The sequence below is a fragment of the Marmota marmota genome, unplaced genomic scaffold, assembly GCF_001458135.2.
Source record: "Marmota marmota marmota unplaced genomic scaffold, marMar, whole genome shotgun sequence".
NCBI classification, from domain to species: domain Eukaryota; kingdom Metazoa; phylum Chordata; class Mammalia; order Rodentia; family Sciuridae; genus Marmota; species Marmota marmota.
In genome coordinates, this window is record NW_026000169.1 from 11,981,376 (window position 1) to 12,002,248 (window position 20,873).

A 20,873-nucleotide genomic window follows, 5' to 3' on the forward strand; every position below is an offset into this window, starting at 1 on the left:
GTGTGAGTGAGCGCTCAATTGCTGTCTTCCCTGGCTACCCTGCTAAAACCCAGTGTTCACTGTGCATATCCAGGTTAAGGCTCGCGATCAGGCCGCCTCTTCTGCCAGTGAAAAAACTAAGTCTTTACTGCATAAATTAGAGGAAGCAATTTCAGAACAACGGAACCTCCAAACTATAAATAGTGAGTTATCGAACACTTGCCAGAAGCTTCAGGAGAAGACAAGAAAACTGAAAAGTAAGTAGCAAATATTCATTTATGTCCCCAGTGTATTTCACCCTAAGGCAGGGGCAAAGGGACTACAGCCATTGGTCTAGATTACAGTTGCTGTGTTATTGCTGACTCTATGACTGGGGAAGGGTTGGTGGGGGGCAGGATTGTGGGGCTCTTAGTGGTTAGGTACAGGGATTTAACATTAGCTTTCCGTTTGGGTTATTTGTTGTGAGTTAGATTTGTTCATGACGGTTTTTTTTTTTCTTTTAAAATTAAACTTTCAAATCTCTGAAAGTAAAAAAAAAGTCTTGTGTGTATTGGGATATTTGAACTTGAAAATTGTTTGCATATTCTACCATGGATTTGTTAATCAGGTTTTGCCCATCATATGGTAGAAATGGCTCTACTCCTTCATTTTATTCTAAGTAGGAGATTGGGCAAAGTAATTATGAATTCATTATGTACCCAAATATTAAGTATGTGTGAAAATATTTTAAAATGTTAATGGTAGTTTACATACATACTTTACATTTTAAAATTAGGAATATTTGTCATTTTTTTCTGTGTTATCTACTAGTGCATAAGCATTTACTAAGAATATATGTGAGAAGACAATCGTCAAATTACAAATGTCAAGTTATTTATAAACCTGTTTTATTCTAGAAACAAGTACAGTAAACATAAATCTTATTTAGCCATTTATAAGCCAACTGCTTCTTGTTCTAGCAGTGTGAGTGTTCTTTTTATAGAAAGTTATTTGGTTTGAGTAATAAACAACTAAATATAAGCTTAAGGTTAGCTAGAAATGAAAAATTTCAGGCTTGTGTTTGTTTTGGATTTATTGGACCCTTTCTACTGTTATCTAAGAGAACTGCCTAAGAATTGAAGGAATTATCTAGTTTTGAAATATAAGTGGCTATTCAGCATTTTATTATTATTTTTAAACCTTTATGAACTTGCTAGCTTTCAATAATTTTAGGTGTGGGTTTATTTTGATTCACTTGTCAGCAATATGAGGCATGCTTTCAGTCAGTATATATATTATTTTATTATTGCTCAGAGGGCACTGGAGAAGGTTCCCTGGTGATTAGAACTATTCATGTTGCATTAAAAATAAGGCATTTCAAATTTGGTTTAAGGCATGTCTGCTTTAGATACTAGGAGGACTAGTCTTGTGGCCCAGTTATATTTATCTTTTGATTAAATATTATACCCCATAATTTTATAGGTTGCTAAGAATGTGTCCCCTCACTCTATGATTTCCTTGTAGCACTTTCTTGGGAGAGTCAACTTTTGTAACTTATCCCAAAGTGAATCCTCTTAATATTACTGAACTTGGTGTTGTTTTTCCAGTTTGTTCTCAGGGGGATAATTAGATCAAATATTAAAAGCAACATATGAAGGTTGTCCTGGGTTGAATGCATGATTTTTTTTCAGCCTGGATTAAGAAGGGTGGACACTTCCTTTCTAGCTCAAGTTGATCATAAACTGCCTGGATTTTTGAAATTTTTTCCTGTCCAAAGAAGGCATACACATCAGGAGTTTGCTCCTAAGATCATTTCCTTACATGAAGTTTTTTATAATCCCTTAAAAGTCATCCTTTGGGAGAAGAGGGAAATTTAGATAGCACATGCTTTCAAACTGCTCTGTATGGCACATATTCTCGATAGACTTGGGACAGCAGAGGTGGGACAGTTATCACAAATGCATCCAAGTGCATTTCACCACAACCACTGCCACCCCATGCTACTTCAGTTCTGAATCAGACATTTGAATTCTGAGTCAGAAAAGAAAAATATTTCAACCTACTTAGCTTTTCTGAAACTCTCTGGCTAGTTTTAAAAAACGAAGTGTTTATAACCATTGCTTTCTGATCCATGAATCTTCTTCAGCAAATTGTGGATCAAGTTCATTTGTCCAAATGTTCAGGCCAATCACAAGGTGTACAAACTAGAAGTGAGATGGTGTTTATGACATTGGATTAAAAATTCTGAACTGAAGGTTGACTAAATAGTACTGTATAAGTTTTTCACTGCCACGAGGACTGATCTGAGTTTTGAAGTGGTCAGCGTGCTTGCTCACCTCCATGAAGTGTGTGTGCGCCATTCGAATGATTAAATGTCTTGAGTGGTTACTTTCATGTTTTCTTTCTTCATATCTAAGTTATCTGGTTAATGTAGGCAATACTGGATTATAAAGGCAGGTTTCCTTTAAAAAGGAAATCTAAAAAGTTTCTTGTCTACGGCCATACCACCCTGAACGCGCCCGATCTCGTCTGATCTCGGAAGCTAAAAAGTTTCTTGATCTAGGGTATGCATACAACACATTGAGGCACTTCTTATCTACAGGAAACAGACTAGTTGATCTAATCCAAGCCATCATCCCTTTACTATTTGCCATCTCTTGTTGTGTCTAACATGAAGTCTTCATTGAGTCACTCATTTAATAGAAGATGAGGGAATTACCTTTAGGAACCATAAATATTTCCTTGTGGAGAGATCCCAAGATGCTTATATGTTTCATAATTTTTCATTTGAACATATGATTTGCACATGAACTTTACTGTTTAGAGGATAGATGCAAGATGACAGTCCTGTGTCCTGAGCAAACGAAGAAGAGGGAATTGAGACAAAGGGGGACCTGGGTGACTGACACAGTTAAAGACAGCAGGTGTCAGGATAAGTCTGAGGAGGACACCAGAGCCAATTATAGCTGTTTCAACTGCTTTGATGAGATAGGGGCCCAAATTTTCCCAATGAAAAAGATAGGTATGCATGAAATAATCTAGGAAGTGTGGTGTAATAGTTTAAGAGCCTGGGATTTGAAGTTAAACCAACCTTTGTCCTGACTCAAACTCTACATAAAGCATTGCCAGGTTAAGTTGGGCTAGTCACTTTACCTCTCTGTGCCTCAGCGTTCTTTTCCACCAATGTAGTTGAGAACTGCAAGTTCAGTATGGTGGCTAGCACTTGCCCAGAGTTGGTATACACTATGCAGAGCATGTTCCTATGACGGGAATTACCTCTTCTGTGATCATTGGTTAATGCTGAATATCATGTTAGTGTATGAGGGGATTTCTATTGTTTCATTCACTATCTTCTTGGAAATAGGATCTGGGTTGGAAGGCACAGAATGATCAATAACTTTCTGCAAGAAAGGAAAATACCCCTTAGTTTGGCTGCCAAATGGGCACCAGGAGCCCTCTCAGCTTTATTTTGTGAAAATTCAAAACAAGTGTTTGCACCTGGGCCTCCCCCACCCCCTAGAGAGGCTCAACCCCAGCCTTGCAGAGCTCTGTGCATGGCAGATGGCTTGTTCTCCTTGGCAGCCCTGCTGTGTAAGAGTTCCACTTCCACCTGCGTTTTCTTAGTACACAACCAGCGTTGTCCCATTTAAAGGTTCCTGCTCTGTTGTATTTGTGCATTTCTAATCTCTGTGAGGCCTTCTGAGATGCATGTCTGGGTGATCCATGTATTCTTCCTGGGTACTAATAATTTAATGATTGTATTTACTAGACTCTGGTGACAATGTTACATACGTTTTTTAGTGGTTTCTTCCTAACCCTGTTTATCTCATAAACCCTGTTATTTTTTGTTGTAATTTTCAAGTGTTTTCAGACCTTAAGTTCACTGTCCCACCAGCCCCAGGAAAGCACATCAAAACACAGAACTTCTGTCAGAAATCTCCCTTGAGCTACTTCCCAGTTGAATGCTCCTCCCCCACCTCCACCACAAGGAGCAGCCACTGATCTGGTTAGGGTAGTTGGCATGTTCTAGAATTGAGTTATACCATATGTACTCTTTGGTGTCTCTCCCTCTGCATAATATTTTTGAGATTCACTTGTCTTATTTCCCAGTAAATTTTTTTGAGATAATTTTTTATTGAGATAAAAGGTAATTTGATTCTTTTCTCCTATTACTAGACCTCTGAAGTATCCCCCATTTTAAGTTATAATGGATAAAGCTGCCTTGAACATCTGTGCACAGATCTGTGTGTGGACATAAGTTACTATTTCATCTAGAATAAATACTGAGGAACAGAATTGTTACGTCATAGCATGGTTGTGGCTCTAAATTTCAAAGACACTACCACTTTTCCATGGTGTTGGGCATTCTACTCTCCCCCAGCACTGTATGGAAGTTCTACATCTTCAGTATTTTCTCATGTAGTTTCTCATAGTCTGTGGTTAATGAATCCTGACATTTTTAATGCACAATTTTACAGAACATGAGGTTTTTTTTCAGTAAGCTATATACTGTGTTATAGAAGTCCATATTCCATAAATGTGAACCATCATTGATAACTAACATTATTATAGCTCTAACAATGTTACAGCTTTAATTTTCAACAGTCAATTAATTGTAGGGCCTTTGCATAAAAGCTCCATTGCATAGTCATTTAGAAAGTTGCTTTATCTCAGCTTCCTTCAGAAGCAACTCACCAAGACACCTGGTCCCATCTTTATAATCACAGGTGGCAGCTGCAGGGGATGCAGTGGTCATTGCTTTATTTGTTCTTAGGTGCAGCCTAAATGTCCTAGAGACATGGCAAGTCCCACTTCAAACAGAAGAATGCAAAGGTGAATGCAAATTGGGGTCATAAACCAGCTTGTTTTGCCATATGGAAAATATGGAAATAGTTGCTACTTATTGCACAAAACATCTGTTGAAAAAAGGTTTTTAATTTGAATGCTTTGAGATAGACTCTTTCTAAAACCCAAGATTGCCTGGTGGGAAAGCAGATGGGTAATTTAGACAGTGCTGTACTAACTCATTATTTCTTCTGAAGCACAAACTTAGTTTGATAATTCTAAGACAGAATTCTGAATTTGTGTTTTGGTGATACACAACCCTCAAAAACATGATGGCCACTTCTGCAAGCTTTGGTGCTGTTTTGAATATAGGTCAGGAGGAACACAGGGTCTTATTTCTTAGACATTGATTTTTTAAAAAAAAATAACTCATGAGTTCTAAGTATTAAAGAGAAAAAATTTTAATCCTTTTATAAGTTTGAAATAGTTTTAATTTTATTCTTTTGGGTACTGGTAATCAAACTCAGGGACACTCAACCACTGAGTCACATCTCCAGCTATATTTTTGTATTTTATTTAGAGACAGGTTCTCACTGAGTTGCTTAGTGCCTCATCATTGCTGAGGCTGGCTTTGAACTTATGATCTTCCTCTGGGATTATAGGTATGTGCCACTATGCTTGGCTTGAAATTTAAAAAAAATGGTATTGTGGGCTGGGGTTGTGGCTCAGTGGTAGAGTGCTATCCTAGCACATGTGAGGCCCTGGTTTCAATCCTCAGCAACATATAAAAATAAATAAAATAAAGGTATTGTGTCCAACTACAATTAAAAAAATAAATATTAAAAATCTTACTGGCCTAGGAAATACTTGGTACTATCTGGTTTAGTTGAAAAATAAACTATTTTTACAAAAAAGTTTGCATAAAATATAATTTTTACATAGGTAATATTCTATATAATTGAAGATTTTATATAGAATTTTTATACATATTACTAATATTTTCATTGCTCAGAATTTTTTCAGGCTTTTGAGATATAAAACTGTGGGTCTATAAAACAAGCAGTACCAGATTGCTGTGTGTTTTGGACACCAGAAGATCTGCTGTTAATAATTTTCCTGACTCTTAGGGATTTAAAAAAAATAGTGGTAGCTATTAATATGCTTCCATCTAGCAGAGCTCCATCCCCTTATTTAATTTTTGCTTTGAATCTTCTGTGGGCTGAGAAAGCAGCCAAGCTTGTGAGAATAATGTATAAATTCAGAGCCCAGTGTTGGTGATGTGTGAGATTTTCCACGTGAGTAAAGGGCATGAATATCAGTGTCTATTTTGGTTGTTGAAAGATGTGGGCTATTTTCTCATTCTTAGCTATATTTTAGAGTATGGATTGTCAAATAAGTATGTTGCTATTAACTTAAATAGCTATATCCACCACCACCCACCCCAATTTCCATTATTTGAGAGATAAGACTTTGAAAACTTACTGGGAAGCAGATTTTAGTTAAAGCACAGGTTTCTAACGTCATGGGATAGCACACTGAATCCACTGTTGTCCTGTGGATCTGAACTTGGGTCCATTGCTTGTCACTCATCTCAATCCTCTGGATGTCAGTGTTCTCGTGCTCTCAGTTTAATTTATAAAATTCTGAGGTTGTAGGGCCCTAATTCTAGGGTTCAAACAGAGGCTTAATGGACACCAGATTCCTGTATGGTGGGAGGTTGGCCTGAATGACTCACTAAGGTGTTTTTCTTATTTTGTGGTGTTGGGGACTGAATCCAGGGCCTGGCACCTGCTAGTCAAGAGCTCTACCACTGACCTGACCTACATCCCCAGCCCTTGTATTCTTGTTTTAAGATTGAATAAATTCTGTGACTCACTTCAAGGAGGCAGATCACTTGTGTCTATCAAGGTTAGTTTTACATACCTAAGGGGGAGAATGGTTGAGCTGCCACAGCCTGTTTCTCTGTCCCTAAGTCTTAAGGGGCCAATGCCATTCTCAGAAGTCAGTTGTCGTCTTCTTTCCTTCAGATTCAAAATGCAAAACCATTACAATTTTATAAAGCGATGAAATAAATGATGGGAAGGGGATTTAAAATGGTCATATTGAACTGGTTGTAAATTCTCTTCATAGCAACTATTGAGGTACTTCGAAAGCAGTTAACTGAAGGACAACACCATGGCTTTCTGTTTCAGGTAAAAATCAAACAAACAAACAAACAAAAAAACCCTGGGTGATATGTGTTTATTTACTCTGGGGAAGATTTATAATTTGTATTAGGTTTTGAAATTAATGTAGAATATGGAGTGGTTTTAACCATTAAATTAAATAACCAACTTAGAAGAAAAGACTTTGGTAGACTTTGTTCTCTTGTTCACAGAAAGTATTTAGAAAAACGAGGGGAGAACTCACATCAGTGAGTGGCTCCTGATAGCATCTCCCAAAGTGGAAGCATTTCAGAATTTGCCCAGCCACTGCATCTGTTAGCAGAGAGCCAGTTTTGTAGGCACCTCCTATCTGATAGGAAGGGTATATTTTTCAATTTAAAACCATATGCTAAAATTTTTTAGTGCCACGAACAGTTTTAGTGCTTATGTCTTTTTTCTTTCTCCTATTTGTATTAAACTTTCAATACCTTTCTGTCTGGATATCTCAAGAAATCCATGGTAGAGTTGAATATATTTATTTCCCTTATGATGCTTGGTGAATCTCCTTTTTGGTTCATAAATGAAGAACATAAGGGAACAGAGAGATTGGCACTGGAGCAAGGAGATGAAAGAGGGAAGAAGAGTGATATTTGCTGGTATCTCTTTCCAGGGCATAATGTAGACAACATCTGTTTAAGCAGAAAAAAAAAAATTCACATAGAAAGTCTAGGCAGAGTGCCTGAAAAGCCCCTGTTTAGCAGGAAAAAAAAATCTCTATAGCTAAAGAATTCTTAATCATCTCAAGAACACCAATAAAATTTTCTATTGTAATGTCACTCCCATAAATATGCATCTGCCTCTTGGATTAAGACCACAATTTTATTACTATAAAATTTTCCTAACACCATTTTACTACTCCAAGTTATGTCTAACAAGCTTCCTTGGCTTCTGCCTAATTTCAATGACAAAGCCATTCAATTCCTGGTTCCTGATCTTTGAGTTTTACTCCTAGATCAATGAATGGGTAAAATACCCATTTGCAGTGACAAATAGGTTCCCTGAAGTAGAGGGCACCCACCTCTGCTGGGCTTTGCATCTTGGACCCTTTCTACATTTCATCTTTCAATACACTTTGCCATTTTCTGATTACAGAGGTTTTTAGATGAGGAATTTTCTCACGATGATCCCCCGTCCTGCCCAGAGAAAATTCAACCATCTCTTCAAGAAAAATTGGTAAGTGTAAGCTTTCTGAAATTATTTTGGTAGCAAGCATGGATCTGCTGCTATGGTAAAATAAAAAGTTGAGTTCAGTATATATTCATAGCCCAAGGATTCCAAACACAATACTTTTCTTTAAAAGATTCTTTTTTTTTTCCTCTCATACACATACTATCTTTTGGTTGGTCCAAGAAGTACTAATATTTTAAATTTTTTAATTGTGGTATTACAATATCACAATTGATTGAGTTATATCACTTGACTTGTCCCTCATGCTTAACTCTTCCCTCAAGGCTTTATTTATATCAAAGTGTAAACTATTTATTTGGAGTTGGTGATGCGAGTATTATGTTAGATTACTGAACAGTGATTTTTGAATGAGTGTTCTAATTTACTCATAATGTATATCTTTTGATCAAAAAGCATGAAAGCTTTTTCACTTGACATCATTTATTTTCTTTCTGACTTCTCTCACAGGTCCATTTGAGACCAGTGATATTCTTTCTGCTTTGAAAGATAAAGTATATTAGAAAATGTTTTATGTTATATTCCGTTAGACAGCTAATAATACTTGGTTTTCCATTCAGAAGCAGTGTTACCACAAACCACACAGTAGTCAAGAGGCAAGAATTCATCACATACCCCTGACCTTGAAAAACACATGCTGGTATACGCCTCTTCTGGGTGAGCTTGGGTCGCCCCTCCTCCAGCACCATCTGATACATGCTTGGGTCGGGGGAGGGATTGTATTGAGAGAGGAATTCTCTTTGAAAGGGCAAATAATTCATTACAATTTTATTTGTATAGGAATAATTGTTGAACATTTGGGTATTTATTTCTGGGTTCAGTCAGTCAATCAGAATATATTTCAGTACCTATTCTGTGCAAGGCAACATATTATGTATAATAAAGAATAAGTGCTGGGTTTGGTGTCTCATGCCTATAAACCCAGTAGCTTGGGAGGCTGAGGCAGGAGGATCACAAATTCAAACTCAAATTCAGCAACTTAGCAAGGCCTAAGCAACTCCATGAGACCCTGTCTCTAATAAAATACAAAAAGAGAATGGGGATATGGCTCAGTAGTTAAGTGCCCCTGAGTTCCATTCCCAGTCCTCAAATAGCCTACAGATTAGTGGGAGACAAGACCTAGACTCAGAGATGAGAAGTAAGAGAGTACCCCACAAAAGAGGGAAGTGTTGAACCAGGCTTTGAGGGATGGGTTGGGATGGAAAAGTGAAAAGTGTGCAAAAAGTATTTTGATGGATGAGAATGACATGGACAGATGAAACAGAATAAAAAGAGAAGAACACAAAAGTCTTGTGTTTGAAAAAGAGGCAAAGCTCATTGTGGAAAAAAAGAGGGTTTTGGTTGAGATGCAGAAGGAAGTTTGAAGCAAAAGCAAGTTGAGGATCCAATTGTGAACTGTTACTGAATGCCAGGCTGAGGAGAAAGAGCCCTAACCTCGGAGATGCTCCACAAAACCCAGATGCAGTCAAAAGCAGAAGTTCATGCTGGTTCTGGAATGATAATAAAAATGGGATGCTCATCAAATAAATTTAAGAAAGATGGTGGTTTGTGGATCATTGAACTACAAAAGGAGAAACTGCTACCACCATGGATGGAATTTTCATTTTGTGTCAGGCACTAGATTAGAATTTTATAGAGATTATTTCATTCATGATAACTCAGAGATAACCACACCCAACAATGTCAGCACTTAAAGAATACTTGCTGTGGGTAACATATCTGTTAACTCATTTAGTCCTTACCACAGCCTAAGAGTGCAGATGCTAATGTGATTCCCATTTTGTTTTATTTATTTTTGCTGTGCTGGGGAGGAATCCAGGTCCTGGTGTATACTAGGCCAGCACTCTACTACTGTACCCACCCCTCTGTAATTCCCAATTTTAAAGACCAGGAAACAGATACCCAAGGCCAAGTATCATTCTATAGATACATAAACTAAGCCTCAGAGTGACATAGATATTTACCCAAGGTGACACAACTGGCATTTAGCAGATCCAGGATCAGAACTAAAAAATTGTGCTTGACTCCATAGCCTTTGTGTTTTCCTTTAAACTGCTACATCCTATACCCACCTAAAAAGATGGTTTCCCAAAAAGACTGATGTGTCATTCTTACCTATTTCTTGTACCATGTTTTGATGAAATCTAATCACAATGTCTGATATTTTTCAGGAGTCTGCAAAGTTGTTCAGGAAAGGGTCAGATAGTAAATATTTTAGGGCTTTCAGGCCGAACAATTTCTGTTACAACTATTCAACTTTACTCTTGTAGCACACAAGCAGTCATGGATATGTATGTGGATAGGTGTGGCTATGTTCTAGTAAAACTTTATTTACAAAAACAGGCAGCAGGGGCTAGGGTGGTGGCTCAGTGGTAGAGTACCTGCCTAGCATGTGGAGGCACTGGGTTCATTTCTCAGCACCACATATAAATAAATAAAATAAAGGTCCATTAACAACTAAAAAATATATATATATATTTAAAAAAAAAAAACAGGCAGCTGGCTGGATTTTGCCTGCTGGCTGAAGAATATTGGCCCTCTAGATGTTCAGAGACCAAGATTATCTGTCTTCCACGCCTCACCTTTTTTTTTTTTTTCTCTTTTTTAAATAAACATTTGGCATTTCCACCCCCATGTAACCCAGCATCCTGGGCATTTGGTAAAGTGCTAATAGAATTGGGTTGGCTTTTGCTTTCACATAAATAGTTCTGCCAATCAAGTCTTTAGAGAGGATAGTTTATTCTTTAATGTGGTATGAACCAGAAGTTAATCTCTATTTTTATTCCTTTCTGTTCTACTACAGATGCCTTGTCTCTGGATAGTCTTACAGTGATTCCAAGGCCACAATTGACATCTTCCTTATGTGTAGCCAACCCAACTGAGGCTTCAAGTGAAAGATCCAAATATGGAGAAATAAAGGATGGTGCTTTGGATGTGACGAGACAACACAAGTAAGTTAAAAGAGGACAGTTTACTTTGTTATGGAAAAATAAGGAAAATTATGGCAATGGAAAGAGACAAGCAGCTCTTTCAGAAGAGCAAGGTTTATTCAGCACTGATGTGGGCTCAGCAGAGTCTTCTCCAAAGGCTGAGCACAGCCCTTTGTTCTCAGTATCTTTTATACAACACAGACCTCTAGGTTTCAAGACTTCTCATACAAGTAGCCTGGATCCCTTTTTCTCTCTCCAGGCAGATTTGATTCCTGCCACAGCTGCTGAGCAAGCATGACTGCAGAAGCAGAAACTAGCAGGTTGCAGCTACTAACAGATAAAAAGGAAAAAGAAACATCTCAGGAAGGACTTGCTGCTTCACTTAGCCTACTCTTTATGGGTAGCCTATTCCCACTGCCTAACATTTTAATTGGTTAGATTTTCATACCCTGAGACTATAACATCTTTATTGTGGAACTCTCTTTCTGAAAATTTACAGTTGTAAAATAAAGACACTGCTTTTGAATTTTATGATAGTCAATCTAAACCAATTCAGTTACCCTAGTTTGGGGGGCATATACTAAGTACATATTACTAGGTTAATTTAGATGAGTTTGGATTTTAATTCTATTCCTTTCACACTTAAGGTTAACAAGCCTTTGGAAACCTGTCTCTGCTCGCCCCTCCCCCCATTCTCTTTTGATGCTTATTTATGCTCATCTATCTTTTTAAGTATGCAAACTGATCTTCCTTAGGAAAAATGCAGACGTGTTAGTGGAGTTTGTGAGGACTCTCTACCCTGGTGAAATTTCCTTTCTGTATTGAGGGTGAGGAAGCCAGACTTTGAATTCCAAATTCTTTATTTTCATTTTCGGCTGGCTTTTCTGTTGTCTGTCACTTCTCTCTGATGAAGGTGGAAGCTATCTTTCATTATGTCTTAATGAAGCCAGGAATTTAATTAGAAATTTGATAGACTGGGTGTGGGTCGTGGGAACTGTGTCATAATTTGGTATCTGCTAAAATTTTCAGTTTTTCTACTTGTAGTAAATGGCTCTACTTTCTACTGCCAGGTGTCCTGTAGGTGGTCCAGACCCAGGAGCAGATCTTTCGGGTTGCATCGGGATGAATGACAACCTAAGTATGGAAGTGAGTGCTGTGGCAATTTATAATTTCATCTTCAGTATTGTCACATGCTGGTCCTGTTTTTTGAGTATTCTTTTTTCTTTCCTTTGCTTCTTTTCTTTTAAAAATGTCATGGCTCCTAGTACAGCAAGTATGAATCTGATAGTACAGACCTCAGATGAATGAGAAATATCAACTTCTGAAGTGATAAAATTAAAGCTGGGGCCATAGCTCAAGGGTAGAGTGCCTGCCTTGCATGTGTGAGGGCTGGGTTTGATCCTCAGAACCACATGAAAATAAATAAATAAAGATATCATGTCCATCAATAATTAAAAAATATATATAAAAAAATTAAAGCTCAGTATTTGGGGACTTTCTACTCCTTGTGTAGTGTGAACTTTGGGTTATATAACCAGAGGGAGATTTTGACAAAGTACAATGAAATTTGTGTTTAGGAGGCAGGCTGGTTTGGGACTTAAACTCACTATTGACTGTAAGTAGTGTCGGATCACATTGATTTTCTAAGAACTGAAATCAAAGCTAGGCAATCTTTGAGGAATTGGCCCTTTATTAAAGACCACAGAGTAAGGCCATGATCTTAGCATATTCACAACCAGTGTCAGGCAGTAATGCTGCTTTTTTACCCCAAAAAAGGATAATGTGAAACAACTTGAGAAGGACTATGGAGGTGGTCAGAGTGCCTTCCTAGTCTGCAGCCTGAGCGTGGGCCCAGTGAGTTCAGTCAAATGGAGCATACAGTTCTGCTTAAGGATCTGGCCATTTATCATCATCATCCATATATATATATATCTTCATTGAAATAAAATTCACACATCAAATAATTCATTAATTTAAGCTTTTCAATTAACTGGTTTTAAATGTATTTACATAGTTGTACAACTATCACCATCATCTATTTTAGAACATTAGAGTCACCCCCAAGAGGAACCCCAAGACCCTTTTGTAGTTTATCCTTTTTGCAATTTCCCCTTTCTCTAAACACCCAGCTCTAGGCATTAATCTACATTCTCCATAGATTTGCCTATCCTGGATATCTTATATAAAACCATATATATTTATACGCACACACACACACACACACACCCTCCTGTGCCTGTCTTCTTTCAATTATTGTTAAGGTTTTCAAGGTTCATCCATATTGTAGTATGTATGTTATTATTAGTACTTCCATTTATGGTGGAATAATATTGTGTTGGATACCACATTTTGTTTATCTAGCAGTTTATGGGCATTTGAGTTTTTTGACTGGCTACTACAAACAATGTCATGAGGAACATTAGTGTATAAGTTTTAGTGTAAATGTAGGTTTTTAATTCTTTTGGTATATTCCTATCAGTAGAATTACTGCCTCAGATGGTAACTGTTTAATATTTTGAGGGACTAAAAGATGGGTTTCCACAGTGGTGGCACCATTTTATATTCCCACAAAAGATACTGGCAGATTCTAATTTCTCCACACTTCACCAATACTGCCTTTTTGTTTACAGCCATCACTGAATGCAAAGAGGTATCTCATTGTGGATTTGGTTTGTATTTTTCTAGTGATTAATGATGTGGAGCTTGTTTGCATGTGTTTGTTGGTCATTTGTATATATATTTTGGAGATACTTCCATTCAGATCCTGTGCCTATTTAAAAGATGGGGTTGTATTTCTTTTTACCACTAAGTTGTGCAAGTCATTCTTACTCCTTTGAAGTGTATGCATCTGACATTTTTCCCCTGTTCATTAGTACCTGCCTTATTGAGCATCTAAGAAGAAAACAAATCAATTTTGCTATTACTTGGTAGTTCTTGTGAAGCTTTAATAACGGAAGTTGAGTTTAAGAGCTTACAGGATGTTCAGTTATTAGTAATTTCCCTTTTATCTGGCACCGATTTCACTAAGAAGGGAGAAGAAACAAACATCAGTTGTGTACCAGGCACTTTGTAGGAAAGCATTTCTGTGTGCATATTAATGCTCCTCACAACCTTGAGTGGCAGGTATTCTCTGTTTTTTTTACAAAGGAGACACCTGACTTTGAGGGAGTTAGATAACTTGCCCAACATCACTTGACTAATAAGCAACAAACCTGGATTTCAAGTTTAGGTTTGTCTAGCTTCAAAAGGACTTATCCTTTTCACAACCCCTCTGAATTTAGACATTTGAGTCATAATACATAATCACTGTAGTTACCTTGAAAGTAGGTTTTGTTTGTTTGTTTTGGTTTTTTGGCTAAGAAATGTGCGGCCTTATGAATCTAAAAGGACCTCCTAATCCACTCATTGGGAGAGGTGATGAAGTTGTTTTGTGTATGGTCTTGACACCCATTAAGAATTGGGAACGATCTGGATCACAAAGAAACTCCTGTCAAATGCCTTTAGAGTAATAAATAGATTCCCTGAAAGTTCTTGCTTTCCTGTGTTCTTTCTACAGTCTCAAGAATGAGTCTGTTGGCTTTACTTTGTGGCTGAAACTACTGATTCTCCATAGTCCCATTCCAGGTTTCTCCCCCCTGCAGGATCTGTGCAGCCTCATCACCGTGCTCTCCAACCTTCACCTGTCTCCTTCGGCCCCCACCCCATCTCTAAACAAATAATAAGCTCTGTTTCTAAGCGTTTTTAATAGAATTTAGAGGGAATTAGAATAATATAAAACATCAAAATACCATAAACCATGCTCATTCCAGCATATACAAACTGATGGGTTGTTTTTTGCTTATTTGTTTGTTGTTGTTTTTGTTTTAAATACCTTGGCTTTAAATGATGGATCTTTGCCAGTCTCTACATCCTCATGAAAGAAGCTTGACCTTGTGTTCAAATCCTTCTTTGGCCTGGTCACAGCCTAGCTTTCTGCCTTCATTTCCCTGGCACTGTCCTGCTATTGTCCCTATATCAGCCAAAGCAGGTAGTATCTACTGTCAGAGTAAATCACTCAAACCTGGCTGGGGTGTTTTCTTTGCTCAGAACATTGTACACTTCTCCATTTGTCAAAATTTTATTTAACATTCAAGGCCTATTTCAAAAATCTACTGTTTCATAAATCCTTTTGTGGTAGTATAAAATGTTGGCAGTCAAGTATCTCCAGTTCTTTTTTTTTTTAATATTTTTTTAGCTGTCAATGGACTTTTATTTTATTTATATGTGGTGCTCAGAATCAAACCCAGTGCCTTCCAGTTCTTTGTGAGGTGAAAATCATAATAGATTGGAGTTTGAGAAATCAGGTTTTCCCTCCAATCAGCTTGTATGTGGTTCTGGAAATATCATGTTTTGATGCTTCAGCTTGCTCATTTCTTAACTATTTAACTTCCTTCTTTGAGACCCCAGGAACTCTCTGCCTTCCCTTTTTGCTACCTGTCTCCTGGTTGCATTGTGGGTATTCATTTTTTACATCCTACCCTGTATTAGCTGATAAGCCTGGTGGAGAGCACCCTTACCTGATCACTAGCCAAAATGTTTCTAGTACTCTGCATGGATGGGTGCACAGTAGCCGCCCATTAATATTTGTTGAATTCTTATTTGTTTTGTAATCACTTTAGGTTCTACTTAGAACACTGAAGATGATACTCAGAAGCTTCTTTCTTTGGACTGGTGTTCCTAAGGACGTGAGATCTATTTTCTGCCCCCCCCCCCAATTCATTTTCTCCATGAATGGAGGGGCATAAAATAAATCTAGTGTCTTTCTCACAGGGAATGTAAGAAAAAGTGAACATTGATGGGTATTTATGAGAGGGTCTTTGAGCAAAGGACTCTATCAATTAATGTCTCGAAAAATATCTCATAGGAAAATAATTTGGAGACCTGTTTGGAATGTTCTTAAGGAGAATAAATCTTCTTTATTGACCCAGTAAATTATTTTATTGGTGGCATGTTGGTGTACCTAGGAGAGAAGGAAATAAATTACTTACTGTCTTCATCTTTTAGGATTCATACTGAAATACTTTCAGATGACATGTGATGATATCTAGGATTGCTTCTAAAAACACAGGGGTAGGTTTAGAGGGTAAAAGAATGGATGAAACAACATCCATTCCAGGTGATAATTGTTGAAGCCACATCCCAAGCACATAAAAGTTAGTTCTACTGTCTACTTTTATATTTATTTGAAATTTATTTTAGTAATGCCTTGAAAATTTTATCCCCATAGTATAGGCTTTGGAATCAGGCGGGCCATATTTAAGATGGGCTACAATACTTAATATGTGAACTTAGATAAGTGGCCTAACCTGTCTAAAATTGCTGTGTCCCCTGTGGAACAGAGAGATTACTTTGCTTTTGAGTAGTTCAGTACACATGGATACAACACACATACATGCATAAACACATGCTATATATACATCAACACATATACATCTTCACAGCCAAGTTTTAGCCTAATCAGTTGGAAACAAACCAAGTAGGTCATGTTTACAGGAAGACAGTGCCTTTTAATGACCTATTTTCCCACTTGCTGATATATAGGAAAGCCTTTCCTTTTCACTGGGTGCCTTCCCAGCATTCAAACATTTCTAAGAATCACCAGAGGTGTATTCCAGTATATATTCATGTTCTTTAGGCCTCATCCACTAGTGAGTTCCAGGTGGATGTTTAGCCTCTTGAGAAGTTGTGGGACAGTGAGGTTGGTCACATCATCCTGGTATCTGCTGTCCTTTTTGTTCTCTGCCCAGAGCCCTGCCTGCAACACTGTAGACCTCCATGGAGCTCTGCATCTGGACCTCTGGTGATCCCACCTTCTTTCCCTGGTCAGTGCAGAGGCAATTCTGCCTTCTTGTTCCAGTGCTTTCAGAGAGGGCTCCCAGGGTGGAGTGGTGTTGGTAGGATCCTATTGGGGTAGTTGTGAAAACTATCCTCTACATTTCAAGACACAGTCTAGTAGGGCTGGGAGACAGGGTAGCCAGTACCACAGTTTCCTACTGAGTCTAGTGTTACTGCTTCTTTCAGTAGCTAGATACACTTCCTTGATTCCTCCCCACTCTGGGTCATTTCCCTCTAGGTCCTTAGCCTGTCTACCTCCTCTTAGTGGTTGCTCTTAAGTCTGAAGAGCGACCAAAGGCTTTCTGGCCCTTTGCAAAACAGGTGGTTACCTACTTGTATGTTTCCCTAAATACACTAAGAATTAAGTTCTACAAAAATTCTGTGGCATCCAAACTGATTCTTCTGTCTGATCTGCCTCCACCAAAATATTTTGTGAAATCCTGCTTCATAGTACATACTCAAAATAGTAACGGTAGTATTACCTAGAATGAGAATTATCAGCAGTATGGAACTGCTGATAATCAGAAAATGCCTTATAACAGGTCAGGGATCTCGAGATGAATTTCTCTATGTTTCCTTGTGGCTGTTCAAACTTTTAAAAAAAAAAAAGATCACATATTAAGTGTCTTCCCTCCTTTAAGGTTCTTCTTCATGTCATTGCATGTTTTTGTGTAAGGTACACTATCACTGGGAGAAGATGATTTATTGAGTCAAACCACAGGATCAATTTAAAAATAACCTCTGAAGACTTTCTGGCCGTTGTCCTGTTCTTTCAAGCTATGTGTAGGTGCTGCATTAATAACCTTGGAGAATAAATAACATTGCCAGTTGCAAAATTGGGACAGGTAGATATTGACTGATAACTGATTATAAATGAGCCTCACCATGGTAGGTGTGTCTTGTAGATCTTAGGGTGTGGTGTTCTTTTACTTAGAAATTGAGAGGAAAAAAAAAAAGAAAGAAAAACTATGAGGAAATTTAGTTTGTTCATGTTCCAGGGTTTCTAATAATTTATTTTTATTTTTATTATTTTTTTAAATTTGTAGTTGTTGATGGACCTTTATTTATTTATTAATTTGTATGTGGTGCTGAGAATTGAACCCAGTGCCTCACACATGCTGGGCAAGTACTCTACCACTGAGCCACAACCTCAGCCTCAGGGGTTCTAATCTTTTAAAAGTTCTATTTAACATTCTTCCTCTTTTCAGAACATTTAAATGTACATAAGTACAGCTTGGAGTAAGTCTAAATAGATTCTTGTTTCATTTTTTTTTGTTGTTCCCATGTTAATCTATTTGACCAGCATCAACTGTCCAAAGAGACCCAATAGTAAAAATTATATGGGTAACATAAATTTTTATAAGCACAAAGATTTTTGATCATAAAATCTATAAAGCAGCATTTAATGTAGAAGAACAAAGTAGTCCTGGAAGATTATCTAGGCTTATTAATTGTTATTACAAATCTCTTATTTTTTAGTATTTCTTCGTATTTTTCTATTAAAGTAATCGTGTGTGTGTGTGTGTGTGTGTGTGTATGTATGTATGTATGTATGCAAATGTGTGTGTATGAATGAAAGAGGCTTGTGTTTGCTGACCCAGCCCATGGGAGAATCTATCTCACTTTGTTCCATGAGTGCTTGGCTACCCCACCCTATATTAAGCTCTTGTTGTCAAGAGCAGATGGGCTGGACCATGGGTTTCCATGTAAATGTTATTCAGGTTAATATTTGAATGGCTTGGATGGGAAGGGCATTCTTCCTGCTGTGCTGTCAGCATGTGTTAGATTCATTGACTTGAGCCAACCTTCCACATGTAAGTCTCTCATCGGAGCTGTCTTCATCAATTTATTGGATTTCTGTGGTTTTACAGACTATCTCTTACAATCTCTTCAGGTCTCAAAGTTGGTGTGTGTGAGTAGATTCTTCAGCAGGCTTGATTGGGATGCTGGTTTGAAGAGGGTAACTTTTGATGCTAGAAGAAGAGATCCCACTGTGGAAAGTTTTTGCTGATTAGCCTACCCCCAACCCCATGCAAGAAACTTTGAGTGTTATATCTACAACTTTCACTAACTAGATCCTAAGTTTGAAACAAAATTTGAAACTTCCTTTTCTCTGGTTATTCTTGTGAGAAGAAAATAGTGTTGTTAGAACAAATTTATGAAGTTAGAATTAAGATATGTTGTCTGTGGGGTTGTTTTCTGATCACTAAGACTTACAGAGTTTCATGATTTGGGAGTAATATCCACCTGCTTACCTTGTAACTACTCCAGGCAATGAAGAGATATATGTATGAGTGTCTTCAGAATCAGATTATTATTTGTTTAGTCAGTAAATATTTCACATTTATCAAACCTCTTCTCCATAAAATGCTTCATTGTAAGATATAGAAAAAAGAGGCCTTAAGCAGGGCATAATGGCAAATGAGACTCATTTGTAACATAATGGAGGCCCACTAGGTTTTTGCTATAGTTATTGTTTTCACCTTAAATAGGATAATATTAAGCACTTTTTATGAAAGTTTTACAAAAAATTATGTTTTATTTTCCTGTATTTTGGAAACCAGCTTAGTGAAATGACAATGATAACTGAATTCTCTTTCCCACTTCTTAAGTTCAAATATGACTATCCATGAACCTGATAGGTACAAGATGAAGTCTTCTCTGATAGCTTTTAGTTATAGTGCAATAATATTATTTCAATCCATACATAGTAACCATGTTTTATATTTTGTGAAATGTTCAATGGACTTGATTTTTTATAAAGAAATGCAATTGATTTTTCTGAAGTTCAATACCCAATGAAACTGAAAGATATTTAATTTTATCCAGTTTTTATAGCTTCATTTTATATATATTGAAGTTTAGGTAAATAAGCATATAATAATTACTACTATAATGTATTTTTAAAATATAAAGACAAGGCCGTTTCCTACCTACAGGTAATAAGATACAATTTCTCTTCAAAATTTAATTCCAATATCACTCTACTTTGTGAATTCTGTTCTTTGCATATGGCCTTCCTCTGTGAAGTACTGCTTATCAGTTATAAGGTATTTGTTTTATAGATTCATCTCCTTGACTGACCTATGAGCCCCTTCAGGAAAAGGCCTATATTTCCATGTGTCTCCGGGCCTCGTCTCTGCTCCTGGTACACACTGGATCTTTTTTTTAAAAAAATTATTTATTTATTAATTATTTCTTACATATATCACAACATACTGGATCTTTGATGAAAGATCATGAAATTAAATTAAACTGATGTCATAAGGGGCTTTGGTAATATATGATCTGAACCAAAGAGTTGACAAATATGCTAATCAGCCTGATATAATTATTCCACAATGTATACCTGTATCAAAACATCACATCGTGCATCTTAAACATATTTATCAATAAAATTTTTAAAGTTAAAAAAATAGTAATGGAACTAAATAAAACAAAAGATTGAATGTCATTAAGATGTAAATTCTTGTTTTAAGTTTGTAAATTTTTCTAAGCATTTAAGGTGAACACTTTAAAAGTTTATATTTAAATCATTTACAAGTCTAAGACAAAGTTGGAAATTGTTAGGTTAGTATGTATTTGGAGTGGTTTATTTACAATGGAGAGAACACTGCATTTAGTTTTATTTGAGTTTGATGATTGGCTCTACCATTCTGATATTCTTGGGAAATTGCTTTAATCACTGGTATTAATTTCCTTACATGCAAAAACTTGTTGCATATAGTTTTTGAGAGAATTAGATAAGATGATATACAAAGGGGGCTTTTGTAAACTTTAATGTGCTCAACAGGTATAGGCTGCTATTTATCATACTGGGAAACTACAAATTCAGCAAGCCCTTTCTAAATCTTTGCCTTTTGTGGTTATGGTAAATATGTTCATGAATAGATTCTAAATACCGTGTATGATATGCAGCATATCTCTCTAGAAATCT

General features: G+C 36.9%; 1 protein-coding gene across 1 annotated transcript in view; it reads left to right on the plus strand.

Annotated features, from left to right (window-relative positions):
* Positions 1–20,873, plus strand: part of Irag2 (inositol 1,4,5-triphosphate receptor associated 2) — a 111,844-nt gene that overhangs the window by 61,279 nt on the left and 29,692 nt on the right. Inside the window, exons 17-23 of the mRNA XM_048787189.1 lie at positions 74–236; positions 6,874–6,935; positions 8,040–8,120; positions 8,693–8,789; positions 10,936–11,083; positions 12,133–12,367; positions 12,839–12,916. Coding sequence (XP_048643146.1) covers positions 74–236; positions 6,874–6,935; positions 8,040–8,120; positions 8,693–8,789; positions 10,936–11,083; positions 12,133–12,367; positions 12,839–12,916 — 864 coding nt within the window. The remainder of the gene's footprint in view (positions 1–73; positions 237–6,873; positions 6,936–8,039; positions 8,121–8,692; positions 8,790–10,935; positions 11,084–12,132; positions 12,368–12,838; positions 12,917–20,873) is intronic.